A 26,821-nucleotide genomic window follows, 5' to 3' on the forward strand; every position below is an offset into this window, starting at 1 on the left:
TTATAATTCTTTTAATAAGATAAAAATTTGTATATATTAGCATTTTGACTTTTAATGAAAAATGTAATTTCTTATAAAAATATTAAGTATTTTCATTCATCCTCTAAAAAAAGATTAAGTAGCTTCATTCATATTCTAAAATATATTAAAAAATATCGAAACATGTAAATAAGTAAACATATATAACTATATGATTTTACATATATATAAATATTTGTTACATATATTTTTTAAAAATTATATTTCATTTATTATATTTCAATAACAAATTTTTTTATATCTTTTTTTTATTATAGATTTTGTATCATTTTAAATATTTTACATTAAAATTTTATTGCATAAAATATAATTTTACATGAATTAATAGGTATTAATTATTTTTATTTTCGAATTTTTTATTAAAGTTACAATATTTTGAAATCTATTTTTTCTTATTAGAATAAAATATTACATATCTAGATTTGATACACAAATCTGAATTATGTTCTATATTTTTTTATTATTAATTATCAAAATATGATTTTTTTATAGAAGAAATATTTTTAAATGTTACCAACAAGTTAATTATAAACAAATATTCCAAAAATATTCTTTTTAAATAAATAAATTATTATTATTTATTAACATCTTGAATAAGTAATTTCATAATCAAGAATTCAACATATGTTGCTGTATAACTTATTTTTTAATATAAAAATTACCGATTTTCAATCAATAATTTTATTATCAATTATTATTCTTAATATTAATATTTGTCATTTTTTATTCAGGACAGGATTTATTTACATAATTTATTAATTTATATACATTAATTTTAATTTATATTTAATTTAAAATTTATACACATTTTGTAAATATTATTTAAAGAAAACTTGTATTAAATTGTACTTTAAACTATATATTTATTTTTGTAATTAATTCTAAAATTTCAATAGCTATTTGTAATCAATATAATAATATTAAAGCGATATTTTTCAAAAGAAATTTGTTATAAAACACGTATACTTTTGTGAATTATTAAAATTATAAATTTATTTTCATTTCAATTTTTATATTTTTTTCAAATATATGATTATCACGTCTTCTGATGTGGAAGATGGCGTTCAATATTTCAATTTATCAGCGCCAGATCTCTCATTCATTGTCATCTCTTTCGTAATGATCTTAATTTTTATAACTCTTTCGATTTAATTTAGTTTTTATCTATATATTTTTTATATTATTAAGAAATTGATGATAATAAGTTATTATAATAATATGTGTAAATTTTAAAATTTATATGAATTTTAAAAATTAAAACAAAAAATACATGTTTTTATCATTTTTTTGATTAGAATAGGTAATAACAAAATTGGAATAAGTTAAGCAGAACGAATTCTCAAATTTTATGATTCAATTTTATTGCTGATATAAAAGAAAAAAGAGAATGAAAGTCAAACCTAAGTAATAAATTTAAAATTATACGTAATAAATATATAATAATACAAATATATTATAATGTTAAAATAAAAACTTTCAACTCTTTTTTTTTGTTTTTTCTACATGAAAATTCCTTTAAAACACATCTTCATGAGAATTATATGAATATTATCATGAATATTATTTTTTATCAAAATAAAACTTTTTATTAAAATTTAATTTGTATTATATTTATTTATTATTAATTAATAATTAAATTCTATTTCGTTATTTAAAAAAATATTAAAATTAATATATAATAAAATAATAAAATTATGTATTTATATATTAATTATGTATTTATTGTATGTATGATGAAATTAAATGAAAGAAAATATTATTAAAATTATTATTAATAATAAATATAATTATAATTAATAAATGTAAAAATATATTGAAAATGTCGTATTGGTATATATTTTAATTAAAAAAAATTTCATTAATTTTTTAACAAATTTTCAAATGAAAAATTCATTATATCTAATTTTTATTTACAATAATATTTAATTTTATTTAGAATAAAAATTAAAAATATATTTATATATGTTCATTATGTGATAAGAAAGTAATGAGATTAATAAAAATACAAAATAATTACATATAAAACTATTCCTTCAAATTTTTAAATTTTTTAATTTTTTATAATTGTAAAAAAAGTTTAAAAATCATTTTACTAAAATTATTGACTTTCATTGAATATTAAGATTGAAATCGTTTTATCTTTTAATTTCAATTTTAATTATGTAATTAAATAAAATTTGGTACTAGTATTAAATTAAGAAAATAAAAATACAGAATTGTTTTTTTAATTAAAAATCATTATTATCGTTATTGATATGTACAAGTTTAAGATAATTGTTACATGACAGTGTATCTGCACATATCAGTAATAATGTTTTATAGAAAGAGTAAAAGAAAATTTTTTTTTTATATTTGAATACTTTTTTTTTATTTTCTTGATTTAACATCAATAGACTTTTTTAAATCTCACATTTAAAATTGAAACTAAAAATTAAAAAATTTTAATCTGAAATTGATATTCGACAAAATATAATAAATTAATTAAATATAATTTATCAAATTCTTTTAAATAATTAAATGATTAATATAATGTATAACTTCTTTAAAAATTATTTTGAAGAAAAAATAAAACATTTAATCTTATTTAATCTATTGTTATTATATTGTATTTTTATTCAATATTTTTGCTGCTTTCTTGCTGTATTGTGTATATACATTTTCTTTTAATAATAAAATTTCAAAAATTTTATCCCAAATTACTATTTAAATTAAAATAATAATTAACTATTCAAGTTCAATAATTAATTATTTTTTAATGATATATGATATAAAAGTAAAAAATGATTGTATTTTCAAAAATTGAAATACCAAAATAAAAATAAAAAAAGCAAGGATAATCAAATAATCATATGCTATTTTGATAACTAAAACAAATAAAATATTCAATGAATAGCAAAAATTGCTGAAAAATATTCTAACATATTATATGTATATGTATTATGATGTTATATATAAATAATTAAGTAGGAAAAATAATAAAAATTTAGATTAAGAAAAATTAAAAAATTTTAATAAAGATATTTTTCTTACATGAAATGAAATTTTATATACATACTTTTATTTGTAATGTTATATATTATTATATATGTTGATGTTATATATTGTGAAATAAATTCAGTGATTTAAATATATATGGATTTATATTTAATAAAACAGAAAAAGTATATAAATAAACTCAATATAATAATCAACTAAAAAAAATCTTATTGTATTATTTCAAAATTAAATTATAAAATGAAAATGAATATTTTTGCTACATAAAAATAGTTTTATTATTAATAATATTTAAATATATATTTATAAAAAATATATTTTATACTTGTATAATATGTAATATATATAAAATATATATATAAAATATATAAAATATATAAAATATACTTATAAAATGTATTTATTACAGGAATTTTTTATCAGAGATATTTATTAATAAATATTTTAAATTAATAAAGAAGAAACAAAAATAAAATAATATAATCAATTTCAAACAATAAATATATATTTTTTAACTACTTACTTCATTTGTTTAACGATGGTACTTTTTCCAGATTCGCCGGCACCTGAAAATTAAAAAAAATAATTGAATTAATGAATTAATAAAAGATAACTTTTTAACTTTTTAAATAGATTTCTTATAATATATAAAACAAGGGAATAAATTTTACATCTTTTTTATCTATAAATATATTTTTGTAAAATAAAGATTTATTTTATTTTATTATGAAAAATAAAAAGTAATCAAAACGATCTAATGAAATAACGTGATTAAATATGTCTTTTCCAATAAAATTTAGTGTTAATTTATACACGAGAAATGTAAATTTATTAATTTTAATAAAATTATATAAATTAATAAAATACATAAAAAAATCGAAAAAGATAAAATAATATCGAATAAAATGACAAATAAATAATAAATTATTTTTTGTTCTGTAATTTTATTCCTTTTATATTTTTTTTAATATCGTTTTAATATATTATTTTTTTTTTTTTTAATTTTACGCCGATATTCAAAATAGAATTTTTTTCCTATAACTTTTTTGTTTATCAAATATTTTGTTTATAAATATTGTTTACAAATATTTTGTTTATCAAAAATTGTATTCTTAAAAAAAATTTTTTCCTTTTTTTATTCGTCTATGGAATAACTATTTTGAGTTGATTCATATATATTGTTTTATTATTTTCTGCCGATTTTTAAAGATTAAAAAAAAAATATAAAAGTTAAAAATTTGGATTAAGATTTATTATTATAAACTATAAGCAATTTTATTTTGTATTTAGGTAAAACGAAATGGGCACAAAATTTAATAATGTCATGTAATTATATTATATTATATTTTATTCTTTTTCTACTTAATTAATTTTATTTGTATAATTAAATATTATACACAAATTTAATCATAAAATAAAATTTTTGGTTATGATATAATATTAAAAATTGATTCTAAATAATTTATCTTATCTTATAAAAGGAACAACAGGGTAATATATTATTTTGTTATTTTGCTTATTCAATGTTATTAGATAAACAATAGCAATATATCAAAAATTGCAAGAAAAATTTTATAAATAAATTTATATAAAATTACTATATTTTTAATAATATTACTATACTATATTTAATATATTTTAAATAACAAAATAGATTTTTATATTATTTCATTTTTTATATTATTGAATATTATGAGCTTATTTTGACTGCATAAAAATCCAATCTATTTATACTTTAATAAATAAGTAATAAATAAGTAATTAATAATTAGTTGAATCAACTAATTATTTTTGTATATTAATTTTTGTGTTTGTTTCAACCTTTGTAATGAACTCTCGAAAAGAGTTCCACGAATATATTAATACACTGTAATTATAATCAATTTTTAAGAAATAATTTTTTACTTGATAAATTTCGAGGTTATTATGATATTTATATATAAGCTATAAATTATATATTTTCATTTCATATTTCTCTTAATTATTGTAAATATTTAATTAAATTTTCTTTAAATTTATTTTATCTCAAAAATAATTGTACATTTATAAAATAAATTGATGTAATAATAATAAACATATATAATCTGATTATCTTATCCATTTAAATAAAAATTATTGTGAATTGCTTTCGAGAATATTTCTCACAAATCAATATTGTATCTGAATTTAATTGTTCGATAATTGATATATAACAATTTGTTTGCAAATAAATATATTGTTATATTCAGAGAATTGCTATTTGAATACGAAAATGTTTTTGTGCGCATTATTGAAAAATGTATTAGAAATGTATCAAAAATTTGTATTTATCAAAATAAGAATAAAAAGTGAAATTATAGTTTTAATTACGATCTGATCTATAAAGGAAAATTTTCATAAGTAAATTTTCATGTATTAATAAAAACACATATATTCTGTACTGTAAATAGTCTAAATTATTTTTTTTATTATCTTTCCAATTATGTAAAACGATTCAAATATTGAAGATTATTATAAATCACATAAAAATTGAAATAATACCTAATCTATTAAATACACGAATATCTTAAATTATTTTTATATTATTTTTTATATTGTAATTTAAATTATTATTAAAGCTAGTTACTATTACAGATTCATAAACAGAAATAGTTTTCTTCAATTTTATATCTTTTTTATTAATTATTGATCCATAATTGTATCTGTTACATTAAACTTTATATTGCATTTTAATACATAAAATTATACATAAAATTATGAAATTATTACTAAAGTATTTACAATGTGAATAAAAATGTTTCCTTATTGAATAAAATATTTCTATTCTTTCTATTCTATTCTTTAAATTATATTCTTAATTTTACACTTTAATTTTTATTCTAATATTGAATTTTTTTTTTCTTTCTTTTTAAAGATTATAGATAATAATATATTTTTTACTTTCATAATAATATTACACAACTTGTATTCATGTTTCAAACTAAACCGCATTGCAATTAGGAGAGTTAAAGACAATTAATTCTCAAATAAATAATAAATTCTCGATGAACAATTAGCATCTAGAATATAATTTTATAGAAAAATTTTGTTCGATTATGTGATACATCTCTGATTTCTATATTATTTACAAATTAACTAATTACAAATTAAATAATGATATACTTTTTATAATTATATATACATGTAATAATAAATAAAATTATAAAATAATAAATAAAATATATTTATCATTATATGTTGTTTTGTTTTCATGTATAGATATCAGAATGGATAAAAGTTTGAAATAAGTTTGTAAATTTTAGAAAATTAAATTTTTCATAAAAAAGTACTATATAAAAATATTACATATATCATGATTGAATATAAATATGATATAGTATTTATTTTTCGTTTGATTAAGATAATATAAATATAATTATGTTCTATTTTTCATTCTTTACAATAGAATAATATAATTTTTCTATATTTTATTATTATATATACAATATAAATAAAAATCAACAAAAACTTTTTTGGATATTTAATATTACTTCATAAATAATTAATTGTAATACATAAATGATTAAAAGAATAAGAGAGAAACATGAATTTTTTATTAGATCAATATTATTTTCTGATATTATTTTTATAATATTAAGATATAATATAAGATATGATATGAGTTAAGTTTTATTTATCTTTATAATTTAATTTTTATAATCTAAAATTTCAAATGAGATAATTAATAATTTTACGAAAACTATGAATTAATCTATTATAACCTTTATTACATATACTATTATTACATTTCCATAAAAATTTTATAAAAATTATGATCTTAAGTTTGAAATTTAATAAAAAGTGTTTTTAAACATTTCAATAATAATTATAATAATATATAACAAAAAAAAAATTTTTTTGTTAAAAAATTTAATTATGATCTACTTGTGAAATTATTTCAAGATCATTGCAAAAGTAAATAAATATTAGTATAATCTTTTCTTTTTCTATAAATATTTTTTTGAATTTCCTATGCTTTTAAATATTATTTTATAAAAATTATAAAAATTATAAAAATATTTTATAAAAATTCATTAACATTAGTATGTAAAATATAATGTATAAAATAATATTAATATATATTTGGAGTCTTTTATTTAAATAAATTTTTCAATAAAAATAATGCTCTCAAATATAAATATAAGAAAATTTATAATTATATATTTATAAGTATATATAAGTATATTTATTATATATAATTATATAATATTATTATAACATAATTATATATATAAATATAAAAATAAATAATAAATATAAAATAATAAATATTTTATTTATTCTTGATGTTATATATATATACAATTTTTAAGTATTTATGAATTAATATAATAATGTTTATGAATAGAAGTGTATGAAATAAAAAGAAGCATTCGAAAATAGGAGACCGGAAATGACGTGAGTACTGTACCAGCGGAACTTGCTTTCCTGCTTATAGGTGGCAGGTCTCCCCCTCTTTTAAAAAGCTCTTTCATCCCGAACTTGTTCAGCCTACTATTACTTCCATCGATCGACTGGAAACGCTCCGATTCTAACTCGTTCGAACCCGGCTGTATATATATATATATATGTTATTTCCGTTGCATTTTTACAACATATATTATTTTTAATTATATTAAGTTAAGTAATAAATTTATAATGTTTAATTGCCAATCTTGAATGTAATTTCATATATTTTTTTTAATTAAATTTATATTTTTTTTGAATTCTTTTATAAAATAATAATTTTATTATAAAAATTATCATTTTGTAATGACTGCGATTTTAATAAATATATTTTCACATTTAATTTTCATTTTTGAAATTAGAAAGACTATTTCAAGATTATGTTATTATTTCATTATAACTGAATTACGTATTAATCGTATCAATATTAATATCTATGCAATTTAGAAAAAATATTCACTTATAGTGAATATTATCGAATGTATATCATCGCAAAAACCAGTAATAGTTTTTTGATATTATTGAAATTGCATATTTTTTGTATAATTATATTGAAAATTAGATTTTCAAATATTAGAATTGTAAATATTTAGATAGTTTTATTTAAATGAATCATGTATAATTAAAATTTTATGTATATATAATTGAAATGAGTTTAAATACGATATTTATATAAAATGATTTTACTTACAAAACACAAATATGTTTAAAATTATTTAATGATCATTGTACTTTTGAATTTAAATTAAATTGAAATTATAAGATACAATAATCAGAAAAAAAAGGAAATTATCAAAAATTAGAAAAATAATTTTAAAAAATACAGCTATTAACTATTTTTAAATAATTTATTCAATTTCCATTTGAACAAAGATTCAAAAAAATAAAATTAAAATAATTATTAATAAATTATATCAATTTAATAGATAATATTCTAATAGAATATATACAACATAATTATTTTAAAAGTAACCAAACAAAGTTTTACAACTTGTTCAAAATAATATTATATAAACTATTTCATATTATTATTTGAATTTAATTATAAACAGTAATTTTGATGATTTAATTTTTTTATGAATTCTAATTTTCTATAAAAAATTAATAATTTTTGTAAGATTTATAATAAAATTAAAATTATTTATATCTTTTTATAATCATCCTAAAACTTTCTAACTCAAAAAATAAAATAAATATCCCATATCATCTTATAATTTGGATATTTATTACTAAATATTTAAATTTGAAAAAAATTTATAATAAATAATAATAAATAAATAATTAAGATAAATATAATAAATATATAATATAATTATGTACAATTAAAATTAAAAAATTATTGGAAAATAAATTGGATAATATTTATAGATATTAAAAAAATTTTATTGCAGAGATGTTCAAAAAGAAAATTACAAAAGTGTTCGAATAAATATATTAATTTTTATTATCGGTTAATATAAATCGGTTCCATAAGTAAGAGAGAAAGGAATAATGTACCAAAATAGCCAATTAATTGTAAATTTGATATTTATTCAATAATTATTCTTCGAATTTTAAAAACGTTTTTCTTCAAATAATCTTTTCACATAGTTAATATTTTTCGCAGTTAATATGATTAGGTAGAAATTAGTGAACCAATCATTATAACAATTTTTATATTTGTTTTATTCTTTATAATCAATCCTCCAAACGTATCTCATAAATACATTAACATTTTATAGAATGAAACATATAAAAGATAATCTTTTTTCTTCGCGGTTACTATAGATATCAAATGCTATAAATATATTTCTTATTTTAAATTAAATTTTGCAAGAAATAGAAAGTGAATGTTTTGTAAAATTTTTCTTTACATATAAAAAAATTCTCTTTATCATTTTTTTTAAATACAATACTATTAATTTGTTATTATTTAGATAGTTGTCATCAAATTTAATAATATTTATTTGAAACTTTTTTTTTATTTTGTATAATTAAAGAGCAAAATAAATAGCAAAGAATAGTTTTGAATTATATAATAAGATCCAAATAAATTAATTTTTGATGAATTCTATAAAAACTATTAAATATATGCTTTCATTATTGAAAATGAGATTAATAAAAATATATTCTACAATATTTTTGAGTATTTCAAATTTTTTTATTCGATAATAATTTGATAAATTAATAATTATTATAAAAAAATTATCTTATAATAACCTATGAATGATTTTAAGAGCTAATTATTTGCATATATAATAAAATACATTATACAATACACCAAAAAAATTTAATTTTAGATTAAAATAAATTTATAGTATCTTTTTTTTGACAGATCTTTATTCGAAAATATAAAATTTAACTATAATAAAAATGTAACATTTCTTTTATTCTTCTTATATTCTTTTCTTATATTACAAAGAACAATATAAATTTTAATGTTATTTTTTATTAATTTCCTAACTTTAATCTAATACAGATCAAGAGAATATCTTCTATTTAACATATAATTAAAAATAGATAATTTTGCATATATTTCAAAGACTAAGCATGTATATATGGAATGTATACATGTACAAAGAACAAAATATTCGTACAATAGGAATGTAAAAATAAAACAAAATATACTTATACATATATGATTGTATTTTACGATATAATTGAAAATTCATATAATATTAATATTATTTGTTTAAATAAAAATAGTACTATTGATTACTAATAATATAACAATTAATATTTTGTAAAATTAACTTAAATTAAACAATTTACAATCTTTTTGACAAAACAAATTTATAATTTATTAACAAATCTATTTCAAGCCTTTTTAAAAATTTCTTTAAATTCTAAATAATATTCTTTTATTTTTAAAAATATTTTTTATATGTTTTGTGAATTTCCAGCATATGATTCCAGCAAGATGAAATTTAAATTTAATGATTGATAAGTAATATACGTATATATTATTAATATGTAATATATGTAATATGTAATATGTAATATGTAAAATTAAAAAGTATTAACTTTTTGTCCAAAATTGCTGATATTTTGAACTATTAAAATTTGATTATAACTATTAAAATGATGATTATAACTAATTACTAAAAATTTTGTACAAAAAAATTATATAAGAATATACTTGAACTCATTTTAAAGAAATTAATCTTTTCTAACCTTTCTACATTTTTCATACTAGAATAAATATTTTTTTTAATCTAATTCTATGAAATTTTCCACACTTTTCTTCATCTATTTATTTTTTATATAGTACATAAGTGTAATGATAAAATATTAATATAAATAAGAGAAAAATCTAGATTATAATCGTATATAATTATTAGCTTGGTTCAAAAATAAAAATTGTTTTTTTATTTATATGCACCAAAAATTTTAAAAATATTTATTTATTTATATACTTATTATCTCTTTATTTTCCATTGATATTAAAAAATTTAATATTTTCTAATTTTTCAATAATACGTTAACATATTGTACTTCCTCATTAAATGTAATTAATTAATATACCGAGCATAATTAATTTTTATAACTATACATCAAATAAAATAATTAGATGATTTGATGAGTCTTTGAAAAATTAATTTTTCGAAATCATTTCGATTATTTTGTAAGTAAATCAAAACTATTTTAAAAAATAGAATAATAAAATTCCAAGAAGATGAAATTCTAGTACTAGAATATTCTATATATAAGATGAATATAAGATGCATAAAATTTTATATATGATAAAATCAATTCTGATTACTATTTTTCTATCACTATTTTGAAAAAATAAAATGAAAATTTTAAAAGAACAAGAGATGTTGTAAGGAAAATAAAAAAAAATTTTACGGATCATTTGATATAATATGATTAAAAAGTTTGTCAAAGTTCAATTAAATAACTTTGAATATTGTCGTTGGAAGATTGCAATTGCACAATTGTTTACATTGAGAACTTAATAATGATTGATCTAATTGTTTTTTATGGCTGACTGACAATTGACTGAATTCCATAGTTTCTAACTGATATCTGATTGATTTCTAAATTTTTTATTTTTGCGATGACTAATTATGATCTGATTGATTTCTACGATTAAATAATATCTGATTGCTAACTCAATATTCTATAATATAATTCTGTGGTAACTAATCGAATTCTATTTTCTAACTGATCTAAACTGAACTGACTGATTTCTTTCTCAACAGACGTTCGTTTTTTGAAACTATTGTCTTGGTTCTTCCTTCAGAAATTATTTTAAGTGAAAATGTAACTAAAAGGAATGAAAAAAAATTAATCATGTTGGAGGCCGGTTTTTCGCGTTGCAATTCATAAAAATTGGAACTCTTGCGATTTTCTAATGATTGGTCACAAACTATTTAGCACGCAAATGTCAAGTAATCATCGTTACTGTATTTTAATCTTGAATAACTGTTATTGAAAATTTATAATAAGAAGGAACTATATATTCATAAATTTCTACTAAAATCTAAACTGTTGAAAATACCAAAACTTTTATTAAAAATGAAATTCAAATTATTTTGGCTGTTTTAATAAATCATTCCTTTTGTTTTTAATAAAGTTTATACTATTGTATTAAATGTTATTATATTAAGCATGTTAATAATTATTAACATCATTATGTTTATTTAATATTATATGATAAAATACTTTGCAACAAATAAATGAAAATAATTAAATATTTATTTTTCATTATTTTATAGAATAATGATAATATTTTTTACTCGGTTTATCTATAAGTTTATAAGTTTTTTCAGAATATTTTCTTAAATTTCATTTTACAAATAAGATATTTTACAAATAAGTGTAAGTCCATAACTAATATTTTTATTTCTTACATTTTTAATTTATTTCATTCTATAATAGAATTCTATAGATAGAATTCAAATTCAATATTAGTTTATTATTGTTTTCTAATATTTCAAATTATAGATATAGACCAAATGATAGATAGTCTTATAATGCGACAAAACTCTTGGAATTTGTCAATTTGGAGATTTGTTTTTAAATACTTAAAAAATTAGAAAGTTCCCTAATTTATAAACTGACAATATGTTACCAAAGAATTCTGATAATTGTACTCAATAATTCCAGGCGCCTGAGTTTGATTCGACGGAAAACTGACATTAAATAGCTGTCATCGATGGCTAATTTCATCCCCACATCCTCTCTCCAAAAAACATTATTTACTGAAGAAAAGTGATTCAGGATTGGTTATCACCTAAAGAATGAGTTCACAAGAATGATTTGAACTCAATTCTTAATTTTTTGCAGATTCGAAAACGGAAAGAAAGTCTGAATCGCAGTCGTAATAGTTTTGTTTTAATTGAAAATAGTCATCTAGATATGCCTTAAAAACATCTAGCATAGAAAAAACATCTGCATAGCAAATTAGCATAATCTTGCCACTAATACTTCGTACATTAAACTTGTTTTTATAAATCTGATTCGTTTTTATTTTTCTAATTTTTTCGAGCTAGTTATTAAAAAAATCTTAGTCGACACTCTACGTGTTAAATCAGCTAATTCTGAAAAACTCTGAAAAATCTACAAGATTAACGGAGATACTAATATACACAGATAACGCAATGTTTTTAAAATTGTAAATATAAATGAAAAATCAATAGATAGTTATTTTACACAGAAAAATAAACAAAAAGTAGAATAAAATTTTGCTTAAGTCCTTATTTTTAACAAAATCGAGATTGAACATATACAATAAAAAAAGTATACATGTAATCAACAAATTTTCAAATTTAATTTTCCTGAAATTAATTTTTCAATGAAAAAAAATTTATTTTATATATTTTTCCTATTCTATTTCTATTTTCACGTGTATTTTCAATTGATAATTCATTTGTATCTAATCAGAAATTAGCCGATTTTATTTATAAAATATTTTTTCAAACTTGATTTACTCGAAAACGAAGCCGTAGAAATTTTATTCTTTCTCTTCGATTAATTTTTTGCCCAATTATATCATCCAATAATGGAAAATCTTATATACATTTTATATTCTTGTAAAATTTAATTTTACATGTATATAATTTTACTTTAATTTTAATTTTTAATTTTTGATTGATTTTAATTATATTATACTTATTATTATAATTTGTGTCAATTATTATCTTTTTCTATTTAAAATTGACTGTCAAATCTTTAACTTGAAATGAAATATATATTATTTAAAATATGTATCATATGTGTACCATATTATATCATTTCACAAATTTACGTCTTTATAATAATCTAAAAACAATTAAAAAAATTAAAAATTATTACTGAGAAAAAAATTATTACGGAGAAACATAAGGATTAATAATTGAATCAATTCCCTCGTTCTTCCGATTTAATGATATTTTTTTTAAGATACTTAAAAATAAAGTCTGATGAAAACAATATAACAATTAAATAAAATTCATCAAGAAATTTAATAAATAATATAACATAAAAATATTATAAAAATTGTTGTTGAAATTAAAGTAATTAGATAGATAATTTGATCAAACTAATATTTTATATATAATTAAAAAAATTAAATAAATTATTAATAAAAATATATATATATAACTTATTATATATTATATCATATATAAGTATATATAATTACTATTACAATTATTTAATTAATTAAATATAAAATTATAAATGTTAATTATTATAATTATATTACAATATATTATTTTATACAAAAATTATTTAAAAATAAAATGATAATATTCTTTTTATGTATTTCATTTTTCTTATTTCATTATGTAATATCTGAAATATAGAAATCAATAAAATGACTTTTTTTAATATATGTATAGTATATATAGATGTATAAGAAATAAAGATCTTTTGGAAATTTAATTCGAATTTAAATATTTTAATAGATAAATAGTTATACTCTTAAAATAGTGAATACTAAATTAATAATTAATTATGTTATATTTTATTAATTAAAAAATATAAATTATGTATATATTTTATTAATTATGTTTTCACTTATGGTTTAAATTACGTATATCTATTAAATTTTAAATGAGTTTACATGTTTGTGAATTAATCATTGCAAGATTTAATATTATCTTTATTGCAAATTTTATATAATTAATTTAGAAAACGCATTATTATTATAACACTGCCATTATTTTGTATCACCTTTATTTATATTGATTACAATATAAGAATTCTCGTTATTACTTTCACATTTACTATTCTATTTACTATTGTTATTTACTTATAAATTATATATTATTATATATATTATCATGATAGAAATTTTATGATTTTATAACATGATAAATAACAACATGACTAGTGCATAGTTTAATCCAAACACTAATAAATTACTATTTATTGTGATGACTGTGATGAAGTCATTGCAAACAATGATCATATTGTCTTTTTTTAGTCCTTCTATATTTATGCCTATAATGAGAGCACGTATTGAATTAATTAGAAAGTTATTATTGTGTTTCAAATATTTCTTATCGAAGGTTCAGCGAACAAATGAGCATTGGAAGAAGAGTTTTGTGATCAGACCTAATTTTTTGTCAAATTTAAGATATATATTGGTATATATGTGCTTTAATAAAATGTCTATTTGTAAAAGATGTACATACAGTTCAAAAATGGTATATCAAATCCTTTTTTTTTTTTTAAATAATATAACGTGATATATATTTTCACTTTTCTTTATCTAAAGTATGACATAATAATTTTCTGTCATTACATCCTTATCTTATAATTTTTATTTATATTTTCAATTATTATTTTAATAAATAACTCAAGAATATAAAAAATGGAATTTTTTATCTTAGAGAACTTTTACTTTAAAAATTAAATTAAATTTATTAATTTAAATTCGAGAAATTAAATTTATTTTTATGAAACAACATAAATAGCTTAAGTGAATATCAATGAATGAAACATTTATAATATATAAAAAATAAAAAAATAAAATATATAAAAAAAATAAATCATAAATAAAAAAATTATATTTATAAAAATATTTTTGATTTTTTATAGCTTTATAAATTTAAGTTTTGCTATTTAATCATAAAACTGTTATTGTTTCTATATAAAATAAAATATGTAAAACAATATAAGTTATGAACAAATATGAATAAATTATATAACCTAAATTTTCTAAAAATCACTTAACATAAAATAACAAATCAATAAATATATAATTTTGTCCACTTTCAATTAATTATTTTAATGTAAGAAATAAATATTAATTAATTAAAATCGTTTGACATAATAAAGTTTTAAATAAATTATGTAGTTTTATATTAAAAAATGACAATGATTTTAATGTTACTAATAATTTATTTATTTTAATTATTTTCTTCATTTGTTTATATATTCAAAAATAGAATATAAGCTTAATTTTATTATCTAATATATTTAGTCAATATAAAATTTAATTATACTATATATAATTAATATTTTTTAAAGATTTTAAAAAATTATTACAACTTTCACAATATTAGTAGAATTTTTTAAAAATGAAAATGTTTTTTTTAATTGATAAATTAAAAAAAAATCAATATCGCAATTTTAATATTAGCCTCATACAAATATAATGAAAATTTTGGGACGTTAAAAATTCATACGGTTTTTCTTTATATAAATTTCTTTTTGATGAATGATTTTAATGAAATTTATATTTAAACATTTTTTTTATGTAATGGGTATTTAAATAACAAAAAAAATAATATCTGCAATTATTTCTTTCACTAAGTTTTTAAATTTTATAGCTTCATTGAATATTTAATAGCTAATATATATAATTTAATTTAATTTGAATTTAATTTAAATTCAATAGATTTAATGTTATTTAAATAAATGAATAATTTTTATTATAACATTTAAATATTGTTAAATATTTTAATAATTATTATAGAATTTAAATATATTATTGCTATTATTGCTCTTATTTTCGAATCTTTCAATGAAATAATTCTATACATAAAATATTCGATTTTAAAGAAATTAATTGTGTTCTAAAGAAAAAATTTCATATATTGTAATAACAAATTAAAAGAGTTTGTATAAAAGTATATGAATAAGAATAAAACATATTATTCATTATATTATTCATTAATTTATATGTATATACATATATTACATTATATTTATATCTGATCTCTATAAAAAAATCATTATAAAATACATATATACATATATATAAAATATATAAAATATAGAGTGCTATAAATTATATTAAATATAAAATTTCTAATATAAATTATTACAATAAAAATTTTACATAATATTGAAAAGAAAAATTCCATTAAAAATTATAGCATTAATGTTTCAAATAAATAAATAACTAAATGTTTTATAAAAAATGAAGAATGTTTTATAAATCTGATGATTCTATAATTTTATGCTAATAATATTATTAAAAATTACAAAAATCAAAAATATATATATCATAATTACGAATATATATATAGTATATATGTTTTTAATAATAATATAATAATACTGATTAATAATATTATAATTTTTTATCATTTTTATTCTTAATTGTTTTTGGATAATTATATTTTACATAATAAAAATTTTTCAGAAAATGAAATTAATAATTAATTTGTTAATCAATAGTAAATCTATAATCTTTCTATTATTAAAATTAAATAAATAATTATTAGCAAATATAATAATGCGAATATAATAAAAATAACACGAAATCTAGTATATATTCTTAAATAAATATTTCGATAATAAATCTATTATTAAATATAAATAATTGTAAAATTACGAAAACATATTAATGCAATTAAATGCAATAAAATAACTGTAAATGAAAAATTTTTTCGATTTTTAAGTAGCGAAAGAATCGAGTGTTGAAAAATCTTGCGTTCATTCAATCGATCGAAGCAGAGACAAAGAATTTCTGGTTTTCTGTTTGGTATTCAAACCTGAGATTATTCAAGGGAAATCTGGGTCCTGTTTATTGGTGTTACCAATGACGTCATTCCTTTTGCTTGCGTATACTACGAGTATTTTCATCCCATTTATGCTGCAAGAAACACATCGTTCTTTCTACTTCAACCCATGTATATCATTCGCTAATTTGAATGCGAATATAATTTCTATGTAAGAGATTAATAACAGGTAACAGGGAAATTTTTTGGTAGTTTTGGTAGTTTTTTATTTTTCTTCAATCTGTTGTATATATATATATATTCATAGTCCTTTTTAAATAATTTATTTCATATTTTTATTATTTCTTATTTAAATTATTATTTTAATTTGTTTAATTATTTAAATTATTTTTTAATTATCATTTTATTTTATGTAATTTTTTCATTTTATTTAATTATATTTCAAATTTAATAAGTCACATTTATTAATTTTTATAAAAGAGAAAACAATACTACAATTTTAAACTTGGAATCTTGAAATTTATTAAGTTTTCTAAATTTGACGCATTTCTTTTTTATGCTATATAAATAATATAAAAAACAAAAAATCAATAAAAATGAATTGTCAAATTTTTTCCTGTATTCAAAAATTGATGATCTTTAAAAAAAAGTTTTTTATCACAAATTTAATCTTTTTTTCAAATTATTAAAATTGATAGTGAAATTTCTAATAGAGATTAATTAATATATCATAAAAGATATATATATCTTATGCAAAAATTGTGTGTATATATTTATTTATTTATTTATTTACATTCTCTTGATTATGATTATTGATTGCAAAATTAACAAAGAAATATAAATTGAAAAAGATAAAATATTTTGCTTACATTTTAACAATTATAAGCAAAACTATTTTATATATTTTAAATAATCTGATATCTATTTTTAAAATAATACTAAAAATTAATTATGTTACATTAAAGAAAAATAATTATAAAATATAGTTTATATAAGATGTTCATTTTATTATTAACTAGCTTCTTTTTATAATATTTTTAATATTAACAAAAAATATTATTTATAAGAAATAAAAGAAAAAATAATTTTACAATCTCCAATGATCAACATTTAAATTCCATGTTATATTGTTTTTATATAATATGAAAACGAATTCATCATGTGTTTATATTTATATAAATGATTTTCAAGATCCGAAAATAGAAATATTTTGAATATTTATTAATATTTAAAAATGTCTTTAAAAGTATGATAGAAGATCAATTATTTAAATTTGGGTTATCTAAATGATCAATTAACAAAGCATAAGAATATGAATATGAATTTAAACAAATATATCTAATAATGTTTGTATTCCGAGCATATATTTTTGAAATTATATTTAAATAATTAATATATTTTTTATGATATAAACATATCTCTTTTAAACATATTTAGATATTATGTAATTTCTATGAATTTGTTTATATTTATATATTTACAAATTTAATTTTTTCTTGACCGACTTTTTCTTATCGATTCAAAAAAAATCACTTGAAAATAAATCCATACGAATTTATTTTCAAATTAATTCAGATTATTAATTAATCAACATTTTATTATATTTTTCTCTATTACATTTTAATTTGTTCAATATTTATCTTCTGTATTCTTATGTATTATATTTTATATTATATTTTTGCCTTATTTATTTTTTATTATAATTAACCATCAAAATATTTATTTCTATTTCTATTACTACAAAATAATATTAATTACTTTGTATTCCAAAGAAATATATTTATTAGCTCCAACCCATTTCTGAAATTATAATATATGGTAATAAAAATAATTATTATAAAGTTCGCTGTTAACAAGTTCGATTAACAAGACGATCAAAAGCAAAGTCCATATGCTAATGACAATTTATGTTATTATTAGAATTCGAAGTTACAAGTTCGAAAAATTCTTGAAGGTTATAAGATTCTAAAAATTCGAAATTCTGAAAGTTCAAAAATTCTCTCAAAACGCTGATATCCTCTAAAATCCTCTCCACGTTCATCTCGCGAGATGAAAGTTATCAATAGGGTACACAAACGATCAATAATACTGTAGACCAGCCCCCTGATTGAGCGACATCCCCAATCCAAGGAAAATTCCTAGAATTTTAGACTACGTTTTCCCAGGAAACTGTTCCGCAAGTGTTTACAATAATTCTTCTCAAGTAGGATAATGTTGATTGCCGTTGAGACTGGAATGGCTGGAAAATGTCTGTTTCAAATCCCAGGATGACATTCCAGTCACGCCGAAAGATTTCTAAATATACAGAGCAAGGGATCATCCAAATTTTTCTCTCAAAAACGATTGTCTTTACATTACGATTACCCTATGCCATCTGTTCAATGTCTGAATAATATTATTATTTGATAGAAAAAATGGTAATATTTATAATGGTAGAATGAATATAATAGAATATAAAAGTTTGAAGTATCATGAAAAGTATCTGAATAATAAAAACATAAAAGAAAGTATCTTCATAATGAATAATAATAAAATATAAATTATATTCAGTTGTATATATTATAATAAGAAATATCTACAATTTTGGATAAATGATAACTCTATATTTTTAATATTTTTCACTAATGCAATGTATTTAAATTTTACATACATACGTATATAAAATATTCTCTTCTTAATAATAAAGAAGAAAGTTAACTATAAAAGTTAACTATCTTGAATAAAAGAATCCTATTATTATAAATCAAATTTACTTTTAGAAGAAAAGATAGATATAATTGATAAAATTTGAAAAACTATATACTAGAATATTTTGATTATATAATAAAAATCAGAATTTTTTATTCATTTATCTACAAAATTTATCTAATATGATAAGTAATTTTTACAGTCAGTTCCAATACACGAAATTTAAGAAAACTTTTTATTTATTTTTTTTTTAAATCTATTCTATATCATATATTATATATCATTTTCCTCCTTTTCCTCTCCCTTTAAATAAATCAAATTTATAGAAAAAAATTTTAATTGAAATTCTTTCCTATTAAGGAAGACGTATTTTAGAAATTCATATGTAAAATACATAAATATATTGTATTAATTTTAAAAAAACTGAAAATCATGATGTGCTATCATTCTTTTATTTATATAATTTTAGAAAATTAGATATTTGTAAAGATATTGATATGAAATACTTTATATTGTAAATGAAAGAAATTGATATACATTGTTAAATTAATTATAGTTAATAATTAGACAATAATAGCATGAACAGTATACAACTGTATAATATTGATAATTTTTCTAATTTAATTTTTCATTTTAAATATAATTATATATTTTTAATTATATAATTTTTAAATTTATTTTAATAATTTTATCTTTATATTTTAATAATTTTTCCATTTCCACTCAAAGATAAATATATGGAAAAATTAAAAAATTTCTTTGATAATTAATAATTATAGAATAATTATAGAATTTGATAATTATAGAATAAAAATTATAGAATATAACTTATGTTTAGAATATAATTTTTTCAATTTATACATTTTTTCTATAAATAATTTATTATTTTTTAATTTTTATAAAAAAATAAATCCATAAAAATTTGATTTCTTACTAAAAAATAACACAATTGAATTAAAATCGTATATTTTTATGACATATATCCATTACGTACTAATTATGATAGATTTCATTAATTTTGAATCATTTTATTTTTATCACATTGTAATGCGAATTATTCGTTAAAAACTAACGGTAAACTTAGTAGAAATTGAATTTACATATTACAATGAATCAATAAGATACTCGAATTGTATTCTGTTGCGCCTTGTTAAAATTTCTTTGTATTTAAATTTCTCATGACTTCCGTCTATTTATAATTGAAAAATTATATGGATAATTAATTAATCAATTAAATTCTTCTTTTTCATAAAATATAATCTTTCATAATGGTAACATTAATGTATTATTATAAATTTGCTGTATATTTATTTAATCTTTTCAATAATTTCCTTGTAATTTGTTTGAATTAATTATCATCATAAAAGAAGAAGATCACTAATTGTAAGGGAGAAGAAAATATATTTCTTAATATATATAAAATATATATATGTTAATTAACATAGTTAGTGAAAAATTTATCTCATATGATATAAATTCGTTTTTTAGAAAAAATAATAGGAATTCTAATAATTCTCAAATAATAAGAGAAATTCATATATTTATTAATCGATTTATTTGAATCATTTTTTACAAAAGTATTATCTATTTATGTCGAAAAATAATTGATTTAGTTAATAATTTTTTTACTGTTAAAATTTGGGACCAGGAATTAAATATTTTAATTTAATAGCTCCTTGATATTTCATTTCAATTTCGACTGAATTTTACATTATTTTATTAGAAAAAAAATATCATATTTAATAAAATATTTTACTTTATTATCTATAAGTTTTATATAATTATTTTATGTTATTATTATACGCGAAGAACGCGTAGATTATTTAATTATTAAAAGAAATCATCTTAAAAAAAATTTAAAAATTATTCTATTCTATCCTTATCTATCCTATCGTATTTGATTTCTTCAACTACCTCATTAAATACTTCAACATTCTAAATTTGTCTCCGCATAGTTAGCACTATTTCTTCATTCTCTTTTTTCAATATCTATTTCATTTCTTTATGCTTCCTGTATCTTGCCTCTGCTATTAAATGTTTGCTCTTACCTTTCTTTGCTTACACTGACACTTCTGTCATTCTGATAAAATATCTTTCGTTATATGATTACTTATATTTTGTTATATCTGTCGATGTTCTGTCATATTCTTTCTTTTCATGGTCAGTTTCTCTTACTTTCCTTTGTTCTTTTCTAGTTCCTCATTCTATTTCTTTTTAGATAGCTGACCTTTTTTATACTACTTTTGTACTACTTTGTTGTTTCCACTTTTTTTTTCTTTTTTATATTTACTTTTTTATATACTTTCTTTTTTCTTTTTTTATACTCTTCTTAAATTCATTATTCTTTTCTCTGCTTTATTGTTTTTATTTCTTCAAGTTTGTATAAACTGAACTGTGTATATTTAAATATCCATTTTTAGTTGCACCAATTTTGTTCTCTCAACTAAAATTTTGCGATTTTTCAACACTGCCATTTTCTCAATCAATATCTTATCAATAATATCTCATTTCGTAATCCGATTTAAATTTCTGTTTCTTTCATATTTGATTCTTTCTTTTATGTTATTTGCTCTTTTTATTTTTTCTTCAACATACTATATTTCTATTTCTTTTGAATTATTATTTTAATTATTTCTATTTTTCTTTGTATTTCTATACATATCTCTTTTCTAATTTTTCCATTTTATTTTAATAAAAGTACATTGTTTATATATATTAAAAATTAAAAAATATTATCTTTTCTATAGTAATTTTTTTCTCTGTAAATTCAATTGAATACAAACACTTCTATTCTCTTGTTCAAAATTCTTTCGACTTTTTCTTGTTTATTCTCTTTTTATGTATCTTTACTTTTTTCATTTATTTTATTAATGATCTTTATAATAATCTTTTTCTTTTTATTTTTTGATATTCTTTCATAATTTGTCACTTCATTATCAAATGTTGTTTCTAAATTTCTTTTGAAAAACTCTTTCTCTTCTTGCTATTATTTTACAATTTCAATTATTTGAGAATCCAAAAAGAGAGAATTTCAAATCTTTTGATAATCTTTTTTAATAGCATTTTCTTTTTTATGTTTTTATGAAGAAAATTGTTTAGAAAACAAAACAAACAAAAATTAATTAATCGATATTTAAAAATGTCGATTGATTATTTATTAAATTATAAGCAATTAAATGTGTCTTAAATGAAAAAAGACAAAATAAAACAGTTTTATCTTCGTTATTTTGTTGTCTCATTCTATCTCTACTTCATTTAATACAAATTTAAATTATTTATAACTTACTAATAATCAAACTCCAAGTTTTTATATATAAACTTTTATATTCATTTTGATCTTTAGAATTATGAGTTCTTCAAAAATAACTCACTTATTTAAATAATTCAATATTGTATATACTATTAAATAATCATTATTTATTCTAAATTTATGATGTAATAACTATTATTAAATTGAACAATTATTTCGTTTAGTTTATTGTTTAATGAGTTTTCAAAAGTACCAAAAAATATATATAACGAACAAAATGATTAAATAAGTCTATATCTTATTGCCTACAAATAAAAATAATAATTTTAATTTTTTAAGAATTATAATTTTAAAAACTTTTAATTTGAATTTTTGAAGAATTATATAAGCAATTAACAATCAGATTCTTTTTTTAAAATTCCATATAATGAATCATAATCAAAAGTAATGAAAATATAAATCAAATAAACAAAAAAATATTTTCAATTTATTCAAACAAAATATTTATATTTTATTATATTTTATTTATTATTTATTTATCCAATAAACATTTGAATGAAAAATATCTTACATTATTCATTATACATTATATTGAAAGAAGAGCATAATCCTAAAAAATATAACAATATTAATTCCTTTTATACATATAATTTCTTTTTAATTTTATCATCTATTCATTTAGTATATTATATTTTTTTAATTTAAATTTTTATTGATTTAATTGAAAAATTGTTTAAAATATTTAAATAAAATTTTTAATTTAATTTAATTTAAAAATACATATTAATGTACCTTTTTAAGTAATAAAATTTTTTTTAAATTTATATATAATTTTTTTATTAATTTCTATATATGCTTACACACACTTATATTTAAAAAAATTATATAATAAATGAATTTTTGAATGATAAATTAAATCAAAAAATTGTTTGATATGTATTCAAAATAATTTTAATAAGTATTTATATTTTAATAAGTATTAATAATTTAATCATTTAGAAATATTAAATCAGTGTATTAAAATATTTCTTTTGAAAATATGCAAATTTAGATCTAAATTAATACTTAACATTTTTTTTAATTATATTCTATGTATCTTTTATTCTATTCAAAATATTTTTTTTTTTCAATAAAAACTAACAAAGTTTTTATGTCCATTGTATAACCATTCGTCATATTCTATTATTCTATAAATAATAATGTTTTCTATAATATATAAATATAAAAATATAATATAAAAATATATATATTCTTCTCTTTTATTTAGAAAATTTATTTAGAATGATACAGTACAAAACTGACATAGTATATCGTAATTGTCAAAACAAAAATTCATTAATATTGTTAATAGAAAAAAAAATATGACATAATTAAGAAAATTTATTACATGTATAACAATGTATAAATGAATTAAAATTATAAGATTATAAGATTAAGATTATAAATCGAGTTATTTATTAATTCCAATTTATTAATTTCAATTTATTTTATCCAATTTTGTTTCACATGAAAAATTTTTAATGAAATCGATCAATTTACTCAATCAATCAAAAATTACTTAATAATAAACACAAATTTAATGAAAGATGTATCTAAATAATATACATTAATAGTACATGATTTATAGGTTAATTTAATATCAGTAACATTGATTCAATCTAATGAAATAAAGCATACACAGATTCTTTGGAATCTATTTCTATATATATTTTTGGAGGTTACACAAACACAAATAGTATATAAAAATATCGATTATTGATTATATGAGTTATAAGCAATTTAAATTTACGTTAGATGAAATGAAATGGAGACAGAATGAGACTGCGGTATGACAGAAAGAGAGGGACTTTACTCTATTTTCATTTCTAATATGAACTTAAATTGTTTATAACGTAGTAAATAAACTTCAACTAACTTTAACTTTGTGTTTATTTTAGTCTCTAGAATCGATCCTATAAAGATGATCCAAATTTTAATTGTATAATTTTTAAAGGATTAAATAGAATAATAAGTTAAAAATAAAATAATAAAATAAGTACGAAATAGTAATATACTACGAAAAAAATCTAAAAATTTGAGATATAAATTTAAAAATAGACGTTAATAATATTAGCATAAAATGAAGATTTTGAAAACATGTTATGAGATATATAATTAATGTTATAAGAGTGTACAGAATTAAGTTTAATTCTTTGTATAACAATAGAAATAGTGTACTATTTAAATACACAAATAAAAGCGATTTTATACATAAAAAAAAAAGAAAAGAAATTGAAAATATGAAATAAAATTTTTTCATTTAAAACTTTCAAAAGTGAAATACTTCTAAATACAATTAAAACTATTTTCCGATTAGATACAAATAAATTATTTATGGGTAAAATAAAAAATATAATATAAAAAATATAGAATAAAACTATTAGTTTGCTTAAATTCTTGTTTTGAAAAAATTGAGATTGAACATATGTAATGAAAAAATATAATCCATGAATTTTTAAATTCAATTTTCTCCAAAACTAACTTTTAAATGAAGAATATTTATTCTATATTTTTTGCTTATTTTCACATGTAGAATAATTATCTATAAATAATTTATTTGTATCTAATCGTGAAATAGCCAATTTTAATTGTAAATCCGTTTTACTCAAAATCTCAAATAAAGAAATTTTATTTTATATTTTTGACTTATTTTTTTCACATAAAATCGTCCGATTATATCACCAATTACATCCTATATATTTAACATCCTATATTAATATATTCGTAGAATATTTTTAAAGAAATTTTAGAAGCCAAAATAAACACAAAAAAGAAGTTTATTTATTAAATTGTAAGCAATTTAAATTTGTATTAGATGAAGTGAGATAAAGATTAAATCTCCATCACACTTACTCTACAATATTCATTTCACAAACCTTCTAATCAATAAATAAACTTCAACTGATATTTTTTACTATTTATTTATACTAACTTTGTATTTATTTCAGTTTCTAAAATCTTTTAAAAATATTCTACAATATACCTATTAATATTGTATATGTTTAAACTACTTACGATTGAGAAAATTTTTATACATTTATCAGTTTTATATTAGTTAAATCTAGCGATAAAATGTTTCGATTAAGTTAAATTTAAATTTTTAATTCATTAAACTGCCATATTCGATAATTATTTAGAAAATGATAATCATCTTTGATTTCAATGATTTTTTTATATTGTAAAAATTAATTTTGAACAATTTTCTTTTATATATGTAATTGCCATTTGACCTCAATCTTCGAGATATTTGCAAAAAATTCCTATTAAATTGTTATTGAAATACTATTGAATTTCACCTATACATATATGCATCTATCAGCATGTGTTAGATATGACCACCGTTTATCTACTGTTTTTACAAACCACAGTGATCGATGTTCAAAATATATAACGGGTAAACCAATTAAAAAGCTATTTTCTCATGAATTTTGAAATAATCGCGGAATGAGAAAATAAAATATAAAAT

The 26,821-nt window shown here is 17.2% G+C and overlaps 1 protein-coding gene across 1 annotated transcript in view; it reads right to left on the reverse strand.

Annotated features, from left to right (window-relative positions):
• Positions 1-26,821, reverse strand: part of Galphao (G protein alpha o subunit) — a 102,171-nt gene that overhangs the window by 50,444 nt on the left and 24,906 nt on the right. The window contains exon 3 of the mRNA XM_086915033.1: positions 3,557-3,599. Within this exon, the coding sequence (XP_086771159.1) occupies positions 3,557-3,599 (43 nt within the window). The remainder of the gene's footprint in view (positions 1-3,556; positions 3,600-26,821) is intronic.

Source organism: Apis florea, unplaced genomic scaffold (genome assembly GCF_048593485.1).
Source record: "Apis florea isolate Af1SG1 unplaced genomic scaffold, ASM4859348v1 contig_3758_pilon, whole genome shotgun sequence".
Classification (NCBI taxonomy): Eukaryota; Metazoa; Arthropoda; class Insecta; order Hymenoptera; family Apidae; genus Apis; species Apis florea.